Source organism: Triplophysa rosa, linkage group LG14 (genome assembly GCF_024868665.1).
Source record: "Triplophysa rosa linkage group LG14, Trosa_1v2, whole genome shotgun sequence".
Lineage (NCBI taxonomy): Eukaryota > Metazoa > Chordata > Actinopteri > Cypriniformes > Nemacheilidae > Triplophysa > Triplophysa rosa.
The window spans coordinates 18,368,577-18,387,131 of record NC_079903.1 but is presented as its reverse complement, the minus strand read 5'-3'; the positions used below and the strand labels follow the sequence as shown (position 1 = coordinate 18,387,131).

The following is an 18,555-nucleotide window of genomic DNA, read 5'->3' as shown; positions in this document are numbered from 1 at the left end:
TATAGATTTGATTTAACATGTTTAATTTTATGAAACTGTTTTTAAAAATACATATTTTGTATTTTATAACGTATGACCAGGCTTTGTTCTCAAAGATAGTTTTGGATCTTTAGGAAGCAAGCAATTCCTTTAATATGGAGTTGGGACAGCCTGACACCAAAGATCGCCTTTATTTGCATTCCATTCTTTTGTCAAGTCATAACAGCTCTGAATTTAGATTCTCGTTTTGAACCCGTTAGGACACCATGTTGCACACATTCACTGTGTTGTGCTCTTCAATGTGATGTTTGCATGATGTCAAACACTTGGACGCAGAGCCGGCCCTCCCTATAAGCGCCACCAGGGGGCCCCAAGAGCGCATGAAAGTTAAGCAATACGCTTCAGTTTAAAAGTTGAAAGAGTGCTGTGCAACACACGACATACTGTAAGTGACTAAAAACATTCAATATTTGACAACTGTTTAGTGTTAAACGATAGAAATGTTGAACATCCGACAGTTTTCACTGATCCAAACGACAAAATGCTGATTTAGATGAAAAATATGTTATTTACGTGATTCGTGTAATTTATAATTATCTGTCAATTCAGCGTTTTATTTTGGGATAAGGTTAAGAATAATTGTGTGCATATTGTAAATTAATGTAATGGTTATCAATTAAATACACTAAAGAAAAAAAGAAAGGTTAAAACATCCTTAAGGGCTGTGTGGCTTCAAAATGGTGTCGTGGTTTAAAATAAAATAAAAAAATTAAACAAAATCTTTACAAATAGTTAAATGCATTGAACAAATAATTCCACAACCATTGTATGTTCTGTGCTCAAAATTCATAGGGACAGTTTTCCTAAAATTGGAAGTAATTTAATTATCAATGTTTTGACAATCAGAATACACTTGTAATGCAAAGTTATGTGTGTTTTTGTTTTTATGACATTCCTACATCCCAAACACAGCTACAACTAATAGAATTGGGTGTGTTAGATTTAAAGTGTGCGTGCAAATAATCAAACATTGACAATAGTCGATTGTAATGGGGGCGCAGGGGGACCCACAAATAAAATTCTGCTTAGGGCCCCGTAAAGTCTTGGGCCGGCCCTGCTTGGACATGTTTGTTAAATGTGTTATCCACTGTGTGTAATGGTCTCCTAGCCCTCTAGTGGTACAAAAGCAGCACAATACATATTATTACACTTTTTAATGCCATTAGATGGTGTTCAAGTTTTTGAAGCTCCAAAAGAGTATCCATCCATCATTAAAATAACCCAGCCTTTTAACTCATAGCCTTTCTGTAATCTCAATCCAGTTTAACATGCCCAAATCATTAGTTCTAAATCCCATTCAAATGCAATTAAATGGATGTAACACTAATAGCAATAAAAAGGGAAAGGATATTGTTAAAATAAAAAACATGTTTCAAGCAGGTCATTTTTTTTAATCAATTTTGTTTTTTTGTATAACTTTGTATTACACTCAAAACATGTTTAGCATGATTGTTATAACTCCCAACGAATTGCTTCAAGCAGCTAAATAAAGTTTGAGATATGTACTTTTACTTTTAAACCAGAAATATAAGCCATGTTTTTAAATGCCTTAGACGACTTCTGATATGAATATGAATATAATGGGTGAAAAGGCCAATAAAGAAAAAGAAAAAAAATCATTTGTAGAGCGTTTTTCACTATTTTCATTGTTGCAAAGCAACTTCACATACATCATAATTTAAAAGTTAATAATAATAATACTAGGGGGAAAATTAAAGAAAGTATATGGTATTAAAGTGATAGTTCACCCAAAAATGAAAATTCTGTCATCATTTACTCACCTGTATGACTTTCTTTCTTCCACAGAACACAAAAGAAGATATTTTGAAAGATGTTGTTAACTGGCCCCCATTCTCTTGCATTGGTTTTGTGTCCATGCAATAGAAGTGAATGGGTCCAGTGCTGTTCGGTTACCAAATTTCTTCAAAATATCTTCTTTTGTGTTCTGCAGAAGAAAGTCATACAGCTTTGAAATGACAAGAGGGTGAGTAAATGATGAAGAATTTTCTTTTTTGGGTGACCTATCCCTTTAAGAAACAAGAGGGATCATTCAATCAAAACACATGGACAATACCTAAATAAGATGTTTCACATAACAGATGTTAACATAGAATCCACAATGTACAAAAATAAGAAAAACAAGCATATCCTTGATTCTTTATACTGTTTGATGTTTTCTGATACGATCATTCAGATTTTTCATAAATCTGCTGAAGAACCTGTTGTTGAGAGTTTATTTTGGTAAGAAAACCAGCCGTCTCTTGAAGATGAAACACGTATGTTCCTCAGAATCTGACTTGATTAAACCTCACTAATCTTTAGGAGTTGTCAGCACTCAATGTATAGACCATTTCAGTGGCAACTACAAAAAAAAACGTTATATGGCCCAAAATTAACTTAACCGTAGAACAAAAAATCAATAACTGCAGAGTAGTTTTAAATTAATTTAATACAATTATTATACAATTAATATGAATTAATATTCATATAAATTATACACAAAATACATTTTTATAACCAAACACAGACCGGAAGTTGACTTCGGGCCAGCACGTGCGTCCAACCAAATGTCTATAGATATTTGTTTTGTCAAAAGTATGGAAATCCATATTAAGATTATTATATAATATTAATTCTGATCTTTGTGCCACTGTTTTACACATCAACTGAAGATGAAACTGGTTCTGGATTTCCTCTTTGAAAGAAACCCCTCCACTCCAGATTGTTTAATATTATTATTCTTCACTTGTGTGTACTTTAGTAGCGATAGGATAGTTCACTCAAAAATGAATTTGGTCAACATGTATGGCTTTCTTTCTTCTGCGGAACACAAAAGAATATACAGTATTTTGAAGAATGTTGGTAACCAGTGGCATTGCTAGGCCCTTTTTAGGGGAGCTAAAGCCCCCCTAAAGTTCTAGCCTAGCCCCCCTAAAATATTGTGAGTAATAATGTAATCTGTACAAGAATTCGAAGATCGCTTTTTAGTCCCCTTTAAAACTCTTATTATGAAAACGGCCTTAGGCTGCGTTATTTAGCGCATTCTTCAGTTCACAGCAGCACACTGGAGTGAACGTCATAAGCAGAGTAACGTTACAAGTGTGTGCATTAACATGACATCTACATCTTTGCCATTCTTTGTTATAAATGCAACTTAATATGATGCGGGAGCGACACAAGACCCTTTCCCATCAACTGTAAAAAAGTTTTGTATGCGTTCACCCCTCGTTAACTAACGTTAGTTGTTTACGTTACCTCCAGCAAAATGAAAGCATCACTTAACACCAATGACGGCATACTTTAGAACACGATCATGATGATATTGTAGCGCACAGAAATGTGTCATTCATGATGATGTGCTGTTTGATTTTCTGCACATAAGTTATAGAGAGTTGACGAGTTGAGATCCACGGAAAGACGACGGGCAGATAGAGGTATAGTTCAGCCTGGTGCGGCTGTTATTCATTGTTCTGAGTACAGAAGAAACAAAAGTGTAACTAGAAGCTCTTTGTCGTTTTTCAGACGCTTCAGTATTTATATTATTAATTTAAAACATATTGTGGATGTGATAGATGAGCACGCAGTCATGCACAGGAGTGACAGCGCTCGTGCTAATCAGAATGAATGGCAAGGAAACATATCAAGTTATTCCTACTAAATAATGATTCAGCAGTTGATTGTGACATTTATTATATGGATTTGTGGCTGTTGTTGTCACTTTGAATAATAAATGTTGCAGATTGATCGATTAATATGATATATAATATCTTGTATGCTTTTCTGCATATTCTTTCTTAATTATTTATTTTAGTAATGTACACAGTATGTGGTGCTTAGAGAATGGAGAGTGGAGCTTCCAATGAAGATATATATAAATATATATATAATATTTATATATATATCCTCATTGGAGGCTGAGCCCCCCTAATATTGAAAACCTAGAATCGCCCCTGTTGGTAACCGAACAATTGCGGTACCCATTCACTTCTATTGTATGGACACTAAACCAATGCAAGTCAGTGGGTATCACCGCTGTTGTTCAGTTACCAACATTCTTCAAAATATCTTCTTCTGTGTGCTGCAGAAGAAAGAAAGCCATACAGGTTTGAAATGTAAATGAAAAAGTGAATGATGACAACATTTTTATTTTTTGTTGAACTATCCCTTTAAATTATAATTTGATCTGACATTTTAGCTTTGTCAATACTTCGCAGCTTTATTTGATACTTTTTGCTTATACTGTATAATATATGTACATTTTTTCTTAATACTTGTGCAGTCTACAAAGTTGACCACTTTTGCATTTCACAACCAGTTGAATACCTAACAAATAATATCTTGAATCTAAAAACTTTCTCTCATTAAACACAGAGACTCATCTGATTCATCAGGATTCTCCTTGGTATGGTTGACCTAATTCTTTAAATTCCTTAGATAGTCCAGTGCACTGATGTTATTAAGTCAGAGGGCCGTGTGGCTTGCTGATCATGTTCCGCATACTCAAATTGGTTTGTGTCAAAGTGAACCTGATAATGTCGTCGTTTTCAAAAACTTGCACTTTGAAACCCGTTTTCAAAAGTTTGCATTTTCAGTCCCCCAAAACGCAGTTTTTGTGTAAATGAACAGCCAAAACGCACGAAAAGTTGTCCTTTTTTAGTTGAAAATGGTCTCGTGTAAACGGCCTCTCAGTGTTCCAGTTTGAGAAAAGCACGCAGTTCTTTGTTCCAATGACCCTGGCTGCCTAGCAACTCTCACTTCATACCTTCTCCAGTATCGGTCATGTGATGTGAGTTTCAGAGGAATCACTGTTGGGAACAGAGTTGAGTTTCCCCGGGAATGGTCAACTTTAAACAGAGAGAAGTCACTGAATGGTCCTAGATTGAGACAGAGATAACGGAGAACTATGGTGTAGAAGTCTGAAGCATTGTGTCCTCAGAGACAGGCTACTGTGTGGGGGGTATTTTGATAATATTTATGTTTTAATGCATGCTTTTTTAAATAATTTGTCTTTAAATTAATTAATACATTTGAAAGTGTTTTACAATGTCCTGCTACAGTACATAAGAACGATTAGCATTTTTGGGCTCTGTGATGTTTTAATATTTTTTCTCTAGGGGGTTTTGTTTTTACTATAAAACAAGAAAAAAGCATAAAAAGTTGGTTTATGTCATCGTTAGATTTGTAACACAAAATCTGACAAAAAAATACCTTGAACAATTAAATACAGAAGCTGACAAGCTATTGAGTAGTAAAGTAAGAGAAAAACAAGAGCTGTCTAGGACATGGTTCACCTGGTGCAGTGATAACAACAAAACCACAAATGGCCAAATGAATTACACATCTGAAAACAAATAACAAATCCCAAATCAATGAAAACAGAACATGAATAACAACATCAAGTTAACACAAAAAAAAGATGCATGCTGGGATGATATGCATGTGGATGCTGAATAGAATACTAACTGCTGATTGGGTGCGTCATCTGCCCACTCAAGCATACAAATGAGAGCTTTTCTTATATGAATCCTTGAATCCTTAAATCTGGAACCTCCCAATGAGAGCTGTTTGTTTGTCCTACAATGTCCTTCTGCCGCTTTGTAACAATGTGCATAGGGAATTAAGCATTATATAAACAAACCTAAATTAACTTATATTATGGGAAAGTAATTTAGCCCACTGGCTTTGTTGATCTGACACTCATCCCGTGTTTATAGGAACAGGTGACATTCCCTGTAAAGTGATATGCTGATGCTTATGTCACCCATATGAAACCCTCTTCAATATTTCAAGCTGCAGCTGTTGGATGCTGTTAGAAGAGAAGCAAAATTGCTTCTGTTGATTGAATCACTTATTTTCAGGCAAATGAGAATAAATAAATATTTTGTATAGATTCTGGCAAAGATTTCGACGAGTGCCTATTTTCTGTTAATGGTGCAATGCATTGGTTAAATAATTAACCTGTGATTGTTATCAAGTTTATTTGTTCCACTCCATTGTAATTCTATGAAGTCCTGTCCATGCCAGCATTTGCCACCTATACTTGTTAGGTGATCCGATGGTGATCACAGGTGTGTATTGGAGGTAACACGACCCCATGGCAGGAGTATCGTGTTTTCTTTAGCGTAAATGCCAGTCATCGTGGTGTCATCCACAAGACTAGTTATAAGACTTATACAGAGCAACGTATACTGAGAAAAGTCCTAACATCAACACTTTATAGATAAATAGTATACACAAAATCCTCAACTCACCATGGTACGATTTATTAAAAAAATTCTTAAAAAAAAAAAAATAGAATGGATAAAGCGTAACAGCTGTATGTTCCTGATCAACGCATTTACAAAAGTTTCAGAACAAAATGACAGATCCTCAATACTCATCATACAGGAGTTGCTCAAACTCCCACCTGTTCTAACTCTCCTCCCACAATTCTCTGTCGCAATTGGCCTTGTGTTTCTCCTTGTACTAACTTACATTAGCCTAGGAAAAAGTTAAGAGGTTTTTATCGAATCGTTTTAATTTAAGAATACAAATTTAAGTGTAACAATAATGCAACAATAATGACCGTGGAAGATTGATTTAACAACATTGCTCATGCGACTGCATTTCAAAACTTGAGCAGGAGTCCTGGATTCAATAAAAATACAGTACTGTATAAATAAGTATGAAACACAAATAACAGTATGAGACATTTACAAATCAATAGCCTATGTTAGATTATAAATGAACAATACAGAAATTGTACAATGTTGAAGACAAAAGCTAAAACTAAATCAGGCTAGTGCAACTAGTCCTAACCATTAAAACAGATATAGGACAATGAACAGTAAACATTAATTTGACATAACGTACTTTTTTGGTTTTAAATCAACTTTTTTGGTTAAACTGAAGATGTAGGCTGTAAATATAAAGGTACTGTATGTAGTTGTAGGTCAGCCACATTTTCACCAGTATATTTAAACTGTCCTGTAATCTGCATTGTGACGAATAATTATTAAGTCATAAAAGCTGCATGTACAAACACTTTTAAAGTGGCAAAAGTCTGTTTGTGTCAACTTCTCAAATGTAAGGCCAGCTCTATACAGTACACTTAACCTAAAAAAAAAACTATGCTTTGTTGAAAATTCATTTAAGACAATCTTATGTCATTTGCATACAACACACTAAGCAAGTGACATAAGGTAATTTCAGACTATCACCATAACGTCCATATTAATGTCTCTAAAACGCCAAGAGCATAGATCAACAACACAAACGTACATAAAAACGTCATCAAACTTGGTGTCTCCTCATCATGGAGTCTGAGCGGCATATTTTCGCTTTTACCCAGAAAAACGATGCCCTCATGTCAACCGTTTTACCAGTAAATTCAGAAGTCCACTTTGATGGTTTCATACATAGTCTCTTCTGTCATACCCACCACCAGCTGTGGAGAGAGGCGCAGGGTACGGCATTCTAGACTGGTTGTATTTCTTCTCCTCCTGTGGAGGGCAGGAACAACAGAGCAACGAGCCCCCCATGATCAAGAGCGATGCGGCTGCCCAGCCGATGTAGAGCGCTGCCCCGAGCTCCCGTCTCTGAGCATCAGGGAGCAGAGGGTTGTAGAAATCCCTGACGATACTGTTGGCAGACCAGGACACGGGAATCAGCTGCATCACCCCAGCCACGATAAAGAGGACCCCTCCCAGAATCATGACTTTAGCTTTGGACGACTCGTCCTCGATGCAGTTGGTGCACTTCGCACCTCCGATGGACACCAACACAGCCAGGATGGTGAGAAGGATGGAGATCACAGTCAGGGCTCTGGCCGCCTGGAGGTCCTGGGAAAGGGCCAGCATGGAGTCGTAGACTTTACACTGCATCTGTCCCGTGCTCTGGACCACACAGGACATCCACAAACCATCCCAGATGATCTGAGCTGTCACGATGTTGGAGCCGATGAAGGCTGTGACCCTCCACATGGGGAGAGTGCAAGCCACGATGGCCAACAGCCAGCCGAGCACACATAGCACAATTCCAACGAGCTCCAGCCCTAAAGACATGACTTCTGGAAGGATCCCTGCCAGTTACGTGCTGCACCAAAGAAGCCGTTTGAAAAAAGTGAGCACCTGTAAGATACGCCTAATTTGAGCCAATGCCTCAGAGCAAACGGAGCACATCTGTGACAAAACAAGTGTCCTTTATACCTGACTTCAGGTGAAGAGGAGGAGTCTATTAGAACAGAGACATCACAGAGAGGAAGGGCTTAGTCACGCCATCTTACTTAATGTGCTCTCTGAAAGTATTCAGAATGAACACTGTAGCATAGTTTGCTTTATCATCTACTGTTAAAATGTGGTCATTTTTAGACTACTGATTCATTTTTTAGACTCAACCACGGAAAAATGTAACGCGTGTTTATAAGCGGGGACTTAAATTTGCATATGATGCTAAAATCAGAACGAATATGTTTGAATCAGTTCAATTTCCAGCACTTTTTCCTTTTAAGTAAAACTCACAGCTGTATATAATATTAAAAGTAAGCCCAGAGAGCAAAGATAAAAAAAAATTTCAAACAAATAAATTGTATGACATAAAATGAATACATGCTTATTCCTTATACAATCATTTATAAAAAGAACTCTACCTAAACATATACAATTGTTATCCATAGTGAATCTTGGCCATTTCCGCCACTGTCTACACTGCAAAAAATGACTGTCTTACTTAGTATTTTTGTCTTGTTTTCCTGTACAAATGTCTAAGAATTCTTGAATCAAGATGCATTTTTTGATGAGCAAAAAGACCTGTTTTGTTTTTAGACAAAAAATATGAAATTGCAGTGAATTTGTGCTTAAAACAAGCAAAAAAATCTTCCAATGGGATAAGAAAATAATCTTGAATTAAGGTGGGCCTTTTTCTTAGTCACTAAATTCAAGATTATTTTTCTTACCCCATTGGCATATATTTTTGCTTGTTTTTAGCACAAACTCACTTAAATTTAATATTTTTTTGTCTAAAAACAAGACTTATTTTCTTAGGTCATTTTGCTCATCAAAAAAATGCATCTTGATTCAAGAATTTTTAGCCATTTGTATTGGAAAACAAGACAAAATTACTAAGCAAGAAAGTCATTTTTTGCAGTGTATATGTTGGTATTAAAAATCTGGGCTGCGTTTCCCAAAAATATCACAACCTTAAGTTGATATACATTTACATTTAGTCATTTAGCATTTACAAATAAGGTGAACAACCATTTTAGAACCATTGTCACCAATAGAACTACAATCTACGCAGGCTTACGATCAAAGTCCATTTATGGAAGTCGTGCCACTCGGTGGCCTCTGGGCAGCTATTTGCCATAGCAAGTCCACAGTCCAATCTAATTGAATGGCAGATATTTCTAAAATCGCAACAAAAAAAATCACAATAAAACAGCATATTCCCGATCGATAATTTAACATGACATGAACTATATCATAACTTTCATTTGCTAAGCTTAAATTGTGGTAAAAATCACCTTTTTCGATGTCACCTCATCTACTGCGCCTGCGCACAGTCTGGCAAGCGCCTCACGAGAGCCCCAGTCAGTCTTTATTGATTGACGTTTGGCTCGTTTTACAGGAAGGCGGGACTTCCTTCGCTAGAGCGGCCATATTGAGCGTTGCATTCCTCGCCATTCATAGTAACTGTCATGGTTCGGGGTGAGAGACACGGACAGAGGACCCAAGTGCAGACGGGAGGTAAGGGGTTAAACAATACTTTAATATAATAAAACAAGGACAAAACAAAAACCCACGATGGGGAACATAACAAAACATGGAAACAGGAACAAGGACTAACTAGACTAAGATGATGATAATAACAACACTTGACATTAATCACTATAAACTAGACTGACTACAGCACAGTAACTCACCACAATGACACAACACAACAATGATCTAGCACAAGACAGAGGACACAGGGGCATTAAATAAGGGGACAAATCAAGAGGGACAGGTGCGGGGCATGAACTAATTAACGATGCAACTAAGGAGACGAAAGGGCGGGAACAGAGATGTGGAAGGCCAAGTGGGCCAAAACTTCTCTCAACGTAAAACAAGAGGTTCTGTCATGGTTCTGCCACTAGGTCAAGAAAAGCAAGACAAGATGGGGCAGAACCATGACAAGTGACGGCAGTGGCGCTGGCGCATCTTGTTAATATTAATATCTTTGTTACGATGCATTTGGGAAACGCAGCCCTGGGCAATTACCCTGTTATCCTAGCTAATATATGTACTGCAGGTGCCATTTCGTCAAGCCATTTTCTTCATGCACATATTTATTGAAGCATCAAGAATATGCTGAAACAACCACTTTTGTCTTAATTTGTGTTTGTCTAAATCTCAGTAGCATACTAGTGTAAGATGTGCACCAGTGTAACAAATTATTTGCAAATGGCAAATAAATGAATTCTTGACTCATTTGTCAATAGTCACCAGTAAACCGTTGACAACTGTTGCAAGCAACAGAACACTAGTTAGTAGTGGAGGCAAAAACTTCTCCTCTGCCAATGAAACACAGTGTTGGTGTTCGCTTGACAGAATAATCAACTTTACAGTTTGTAATATATTCAATAAATAGAATTAGTAGGAATTAACCAAACTGTAAAAGGATTAAGAAGATACTTAATGTGTCCACCATGGGTGGTGTCTTTGTTGTTAATGCAGTCATTTATGTAATCAAGGTAATGCTGGACGGGTTAGGTAATACATGTGTAAACATATTCAGTAGGCCTAAATGGTGCACAATCGTCATTGTTCTTTGACATATGGCTGTGAGGCATAGCTTCAGGCCAGATCAGAGTACGGCCTGTCTGTCTCCATTGTTCTTGGGTAACCGTTGGTGTGGTAAAGCCGTGGTCATCTCCTCTCATTCAATCTGCTACAAGGCAGGCTCTGGACATCATTTGGTAACACTATAGGCTGAGCAACTGGCCGACCAGAGCTGGGATTGTCAGTCTCTAGTCTCCTCAGAAACCTGAGGGTGAGTATATGGAGATGAAACAAGCTAGTTTAAGTCGGACACAATATGTAAAATATTATACAGTATGACAAATAGTTTATTTATGAGACTGATGACAACTGATGTCACTTAAATGTGTTTAGGCAGCAAATGCTTGGCTAATAAAGTGAGTGTTTAGTTTAGACTTAATCTGATTTACCGTAAAAAGTGCGTCACAATCCAGAGCAAGGTTAGGAAGGCTTTAGAGACCAAGTGGAATAAAAATCTTCTGTTGATTCACTATAAGTTTGTATTGTTTACATCGCACCAATTGCCAACAAAACACAGACATTTGATGCAGTTTGACTTACCGCGTGCGGTTCATGACCGGCATCTTTTAGCGCTGGGAGCGCTCCATCTATCAGTTTCAAACGATCTGCAAATCCAGCGTTATATCTACTGTTTATATAACATCCATCAGTGAAATGCAGTGAGCAAACAAACACAGCTGAACTTCAGTACAACGAACGAAGCACATTGATGGGCGTGCTCTTTCTCACGCTGGTTGATGCGTGGGCGTGCTCTTTTTCTCACTCTTTCTGGTTGACGTGTGGGCATGCTTTTCCAATAATGGACTAAGAAAGTTGTTATGTAAGGGAATTTCATGTTCGAAAAAAACTTTCCGAAACTTATACGAACCCAAGCCGGGGGGGGGTGTTCGAGCACACAAATACTATGTGATACGTCCAACTCGTTTTTTGGCAAATTGATAGAAATGCTCTGCTTAGTAGGTCATGGACAGATTTAAACACTTTAAGCCTTGATACTTCTGCTGATGTGCATCAACAGTAGTAAAATATTGATATATTAGATGGCTTGAACACTTCTGATGTCTAGGAAGTTGATATTCCAGACCAGAGTTCTCTACAATAGCAAACAGATCTTGGTGACCTATAGGTCACTTTCATCTGATTCATCTTCATGACAGGATTCTCCTTGGCATGGTTGACCACATTCTTTAAATTCCTTAGATAGTCCAGTGCACTGATGTTATTAAGTCAGAGGGCCGTGTGGCCTGCTGATCATGTTCCGCATACTTAAATTGGTTTGTGTCAAAATGAACCCGATATTTAACAATATCACAGTAAAATTGTGCATGACTTGTCTTTTGACTTTATTTTCACAACCGAAAGTGCAATACCATTCATAACAAAGAAGCGCAAACGATGCAAGATATCAACACAAGATGACTTAAGATGATATTTCATGATATGAGCTTAAGTTTATTATCTATATGTTGTAGAAAAAACTGTCCAATCACGTGATGTTTCCTATCTTCTGCTGTGTAGTTTTGGTGAGTCTATACAGTGTCCAGTTCTTAGCTTACAAGCAAAAGCAAAACGCTTAAAAATACTTTTAAAATTTAACAAGTACACCCAGTAAGTTATATTGTTTTTGGGGAAAGGGCTTCTTCATAATCATGTGAAAATTGTTGAATTTGAGGTACATAGAAACCGCAGATGGGCAGCACACTGCAAGTCAAGTTTATTTGTATAGCGCTTTTTACAATTTGCATCATATGCAGGATAAAAAAGTACATTAGCAATAGTATGTCACAATAAATGGCTATCATAAACTTTGCATGTGAATTCCATTGAAATAGGTTAAAAGAGGTTATAAAAAAGGTTACAGGGTGAATAGAGAATGTTCAGTATAATCACGCGTGTAAGATTTTAGTTAGACTATTATATTAAAAGTGTTATTAGTAAAGTATAAAGCCCTAAACCTGATGTTGGCAGTCTCCCAGTGAGCAAGCCCAGGGCGACAGTGACAAGGAGCCAAAACTCAAATGGTCTACATACATAAATGGAGAAAATACCTTGGGAGAAACAAACCAGACACAGCTGCATCTCGATAATAATTTTTAACCATTTTCGAAAATAATTTTGCTTGTATGGGGTAATGGAGCTTTTTGTACAGTTGTGCTGTACCCTCAAGAAAGGCTGTGAAAATGTGAGGCTGTGAAAATAAAGCAGAAGATTTAATTTTACACATGGAGTACTTTTTTATCCAGGTGTGCTGAGCAAACCCATCTTGAGTGTTTGCTGCTAAAAGCTTCTTTTTTTTAAATTCATCTGACCAAAGAACCCGTCTCGTTTAAAGTTCCAGTAGTGTCAGTGTCAGTTATTCTTCAAACACTCTATGGTCAAGTCAAGTCAACTTGATTTATATATGGCGCTTTTTACTATTTTCATTATTACAGAGCAGCTGTACATGAAACATTGACTATAAGCCAAACATTAAAGTTATACAAGTTAAAACGACACACACACGCACACGCACACACATGTATGTTTTATTATCTCCGTGGGGACAGTCCATAGGCGTAATGAGTTGTATACTGTACAAACTGTATATTTGATCCCCTACCTCTAATCTACCCCTAAACCTAAAGATCATAGAACACTTTTTGCATTTTTAGATTTTCAAAAATTATCGTTCTGTACAATTTATAAGCTTTTGTGCCCATGGGGACCTCAATTTTGGTCCCCACAGTGACATGAGTCCCCATGAGTAGGTGTGCATTCAGGTTTAGGTCCCCACTAACATGTAAAAACCAAGTCCACACACACACAGCGTGGTTATCTCAGAGAAGCACACAATTAAGATAAAAGAGAGAAACACAGGTCAAATATTATACAGACTATAAATTCCTATATGTAATAATAAATCAATCAATCAGAATGTTACATTTTAAAGTTATATTAATAAATACGAAAACTTTAAATTCTAAAGCTGATGTCAGCAGCCCCCCACCAAAATAAGAAGTTGTAAAAGGGTATGAATAATTATGAGCAATGTGCATGAGAGAAAATCACATTCCCCGAGTTAAAATTCTTATTCTCCAATGAAAGGTTTGATTTNCAAACACTCAAGATTTGCTGCACACATAAAAAAGTAAAATTAAATCTACTGCTGTTTCTTTAATGTTTTCGGCCTGATTTTCTGCTGAAGATCCTGGGTGTCTTGTTCAAATAGATGGCATCATGGATACTAGCAAACATCAACAGATAAAAAATCTAAATCTGACTGTCCCTGCCAGATGTCATAAAAGGGGCCAAGGTTGAATCATTCCTGAAACATCAAAATCTCTGAGCAAAAAACGAAGCTTCTTCCGTGGCCATCCCACTTTCCAGACCTGAACCTATAGAAAATGAGTGAAAAGAGAACCGAAGAGAACCACCAACGTGGAGCTGGAAATCTGAAGGGTCTGGAGTGATTATAAATCTCTTGTCAGGTGTTCTCCAAACATATTAGGCATTATAGGTGAAGACGCATAGCTGTTATCTTGTCAAAAAAAATAAGAAGTTGTAAAAGGGTATGAATAATTATGAGCAATGTGCATGAGAGAAAATCACATTCCCCGAGTTAAAATTCTTATTCTCCAATGAAAGGTTTGATTTTTGTAACATTTTCCAAGAAAAGATCCAAAAGCTTAACGGTGCAGATTTATTTTCAAAGCCTTTCTTGATCATATTTCCCTAAGGGTATGCAAACTTTTGTGTACAACTGTATATTTTTGTTATTTCCTACTCATAGGTTAATGCGGTGTTTTGGGCAAAGTCACTTAACTACACCATTAGTTTGCCTATGAAATGTTCATTTAAAAAAACAAAATCAAATCACTTTTTTGTTTTGTTTCTAGATGTTGATCCAGATGATGGGGAAGAATATTGCCATCTGTTGGTTAGAGAAAAACCTGTAGGAATTGCATTTATAGGCAACGGTGTTCTATAATTTAATCCATTCATTTTTCTATGTGGCCAACTGCTACAGCTGCTTTTGCTATAAATATTTTGTAAATATTTAAATAATATTGAAAACATATATTTATGTTTTTTTTAACCAAATTATATAAAAATGCGGAATGTGTTCTGTGATGATTAGGTTTAGATTATAGAATATATACAGTTAAAGGATAACGTCTATGGAAAGTCCCCAACATTGTGTTCTAGTTTATTGTAGAGATCAAATTTATTATTAAGATCAAATTTCTTTCCAAATTCTGTTTGGTTTACACAACAACAACTGAACCTCTTCACTATGCATTGCACTGGCTATTCTTTTCCACATTTCAGAATAATAGTAAACTTGTACACACATGTAACTAAATTATGACATAAAATCCACAATAAATGATATTTTAGCATCCTCAGTGAAGTCACCTTAGTATTCAGTTTTTTTCGTTATTCAGTCCAAGCCTTCCCCTTAAAAAAACATTATTTTACAAATTAAATAAAAGGAACTCATATTTTTACCGAATACTGTCTGGGCTATTACAGGCTACTTAGAAGCCTGCACAGTGTCGTTCACTATTCTAGCAATAGAATATTTTTTCAAACAATAATATTCATTTGTTATTGTGTTGTCTTATTATCTTTACTATGACTTTCTTTTCTTAAGACATTTGTTTTGTGCTTAAGATTTTAATAATCTAAAAAAAACTATAGCCACATCTGGCATGTAATAGCTCACCCAAAAAAAATATTCTGTCATCATTTACTCACTCTCTAGTTGTTCCAAACCTGTAGAAATGTCTTTGTTTGGTTGAACACAGAGAAAGATGTTTGGACGAATGCTTGTAACCAAACAGTTCTTTGACCCCATTGACTCCCATAGTAGGAAAAATGACTGGGTTAGGGTTAAAAAGGGTTAAAACCCTGTTTGCTGTCCTTCATTCTTCAAAATATTTTATTTTGTGTTCAACAGAACAAAAAATAGAGTTTTTTCCTCATGTGGGAGTCAATGGGGTCCAATTTATGTTTGTTATAAGTATTCTTCCAAATACCTTTCTCAGGTTACCCTTTCTCTATCAGAACAAAGACATTTATACAGATTTAGAACGACTCGAAGGTGAGTAAATGATGACAGAATTATAATTTTTGGGTGAACTATCCCTTTAGGAATGATTTGTTTTCCTTGATCTTAGGAGCAGGGATGGTTTCAAAGAGCTTGATGTTTTTCCTCCACATTCCATTAGCCAGTGCTGGTCTGGTCTTCATATTCATCCGTGAAACAGGTCTATTGTCTGGGGCAGGTTTGGACAGTTGGATTAGAGCCCTGGCAAAGACAAAATTCTTGTGCAGAGAGCGAGCAGTCCTTTGAGGGCAGATGAATAACTAGACCTAAAGTGAAAGAAGCTATAACTCATCACCTCATGATTGAGACCATGATGAGTTCTTCACATGGCCGTCTTTTTTTCATAGAAGACTCAGTGAAGATGGCACAGTGATACTGACCTGTAAACATCAAAACATTTTCAAAATGTTTTTAATAAATAATAAAAACATCGAAAAAATCTCTGCATTACACTCATGTTACATTACATTGTTTGGTAACACTTTACATTAAGGTACCCTTTATGAAGCATTTATAAATGTGTTCATTAAGGATTAATAAGTAATTTACAAATACATTATAAAGAAGTTATAACTGCATGAAATGCAACAAAATACATGCCATACAGTGAGCAGGTATAAGGAAAACAACATAACACCCTACAGTGTCCAGTCTGACAGCCTATATTGCAAACAACATCAAGATAATAATTAATCTGCTTTCAAATAAGTCAAATAAGTAATGAATAAATACATGAAAAAAAAGTTAAAAATCGCTCTCTATTTGGCAGGTATTTCGTTAGAATCCCTCTTTTTATTCATGCAGTTATAACTGCTTCATAATGCATTTGTAAATGACATATTAATCATTATTAAACACATTTATAAATTATTTATAAAGGGTACCTTAATGTAAAGTGTTACCCATTGTTTTATATTAGGATATTAGATTTAGAAAATATTCTATTTTAAAAAATCATAAAACAAGGCTAAATAATGTGAGAGCTAACTTAAATAAGTGATTAAAGCAAACGTCTTTACCTCTAAAAATAAAAAATATTTCCTTAAAAATGTAAAATGAAACCTTACATGATATAATGTAGACGTATGTAATAAAACATTTATTTAAACATAGAAACTGATAATATGTTGTTCGTCATGTTTTAATTGGCAACAAAATGATTATTAACAATACTGCATACAAATGGTTATGAATATGCTTAATAATAAGATTGCTTTTAATAAAAATAATAAAAAATAATTACACTATGGGAATTCAAAACTGTTTGTAACAAAACTTAGAAACCTCATCAAACAAAAGAGTCCATGTGACAATAAAATACAAAAACATTGGAACGGCAACACAGCTGAAACGTACAGGAACACGTTTCCCTGCGTCATCACGCTCCGGCCTCAGTTAAAGACACGCGTGACTAAAATCAAAGTCAACATGTTCACACATAGTCTCTTTTGTCAAAACCACTGGGTGCTGCAGATCGTGTAGCAGAGTAAACCATTCTGCTGGGTGGACCGTACCTGTTGTCCTCTTGCGGGGGGCAGCTGCAACACAGAATGCCCCCTCCAATAAGCAGAAGGGCAGTGGATGCCCATCCCAGGTACAGCGATGCACCTATCTCCCTTTTCTGTGGCTCGATGATGATGGGGTTGTAAAAGTCCCTGATGATACTGTGAGCTGACCAACACACAGGGATCAAAATCAAGACGGCAGCACAAATGAAGGTGACACCAGCAGTGACCATAACTCTAGCTTTGACGCGCTCCTTGTCCACACACCTAGTGCACTTGGCGCCCGCGACGGAGAGCAGAACTCCAAGGACTCCCATCACGATAGAGATCACACACAGAGCCCGAGCCGCCTGCAAGTCCGAGCTGAGGGCCAGCATGGAGTCATGAACTTTACACTGCATCTGTCCGGTGCTCTGCACCACACAGTTCATCCAGATTCCTTCCCATATGGTCTGCGCCGTCACAATATTCACCCCAATGAAAGCGGTGACCTTCCACATGGGTAAAGCGCAGGCCACGGTTGCCACAATCCAACCAAATATGGCTAGGGTGACTCCTAGTATCTCTAACCCTACGGTTGGCATTCTGAGCGAGCGACAAGAATGATTTCATACACCAAGAAAAGGCTCGCCGGAAAATTGTTCAATGCTTTATAACGGACTACAAAGAGGAAGGTGGAGTCACGTTGGAAAAAAGTCCGGCCGGATTGGCTAAGCCTTGCTGGATTTTGACTGCGTCTAACCTTGGCATGAGTGCGGCTCAGATTAATGATTTAGCTCTCTTCACACAGTATTTCCCACTGAGAGACCAAATGGTGGATTGTTAACCAGTGACTGGCGGGATCGGGTTAAAGGATAACTCACGAGACCACCACGAGTAAACATGTTAAACAACATTTCCAATGGAAGTATCTAAATGCAGATGCATGCATGTACATACTGTAGAACTAAAAAAACGATACACAGAAAGCTTATGGACCTGTGTTCACTTGAATGGGAGCCCGTCTAATGAGGAATTCTCCAATGAGTCGCCACAAACTCAGAATCAGTGATGCCTTGCAGTTTCGTCATTAGCTGCTATCAGTCCAGGCTTTCTCAAGGCCACACAATGTTCGACTCGCTCTAAA

At 36.9% G+C, this 18,555-nt stretch overlaps 3 protein-coding genes across 3 annotated transcripts in view; 1 reads left to right on the top strand and 2 right to left on the bottom strand.

The window, feature by feature from the left end:
* The first annotated feature begins 374 nt into the window (after positions 1 to 374).
* LOC130565329 (claudin-4-like) overlaps positions 375 to 18,555 on the top strand; it is a 50,308-nt gene continuing 32,127 nt past the window's right edge. Inside the window, exon 1 of the mRNA XM_057351977.1 lies at positions 375 to 424. The gene's annotated coding sequence lies outside the window, so the exon portion shown is untranslated. The remainder of the gene's footprint in view (positions 425 to 18,555) is intronic.
* LOC130565328 (claudin-3-like) lies at positions 6,238 to 8,133 on the bottom strand. The gene has a single exon (XM_057351975.1). The coding sequence runs from the start codon at positions 8,079 to 8,081 to the stop codon at positions 7,431 to 7,433; it is 651 nt and encodes a 216-aa protein (XP_057207958.1). The 5' UTR covers positions 8,082 to 8,133; the 3' UTR covers positions 6,238 to 7,430.
* Positions 17,115 to 18,119, bottom strand: LOC130565325 (claudin-4-like). Its single transcript, XM_057351973.1, has one exon. The coding sequence runs from the start codon at positions 18,011 to 18,013 to the stop codon at positions 17,357 to 17,359; it is 657 nt and encodes a 218-aa protein (XP_057207956.1). The 5' UTR covers positions 18,014 to 18,119; the 3' UTR covers positions 17,115 to 17,356.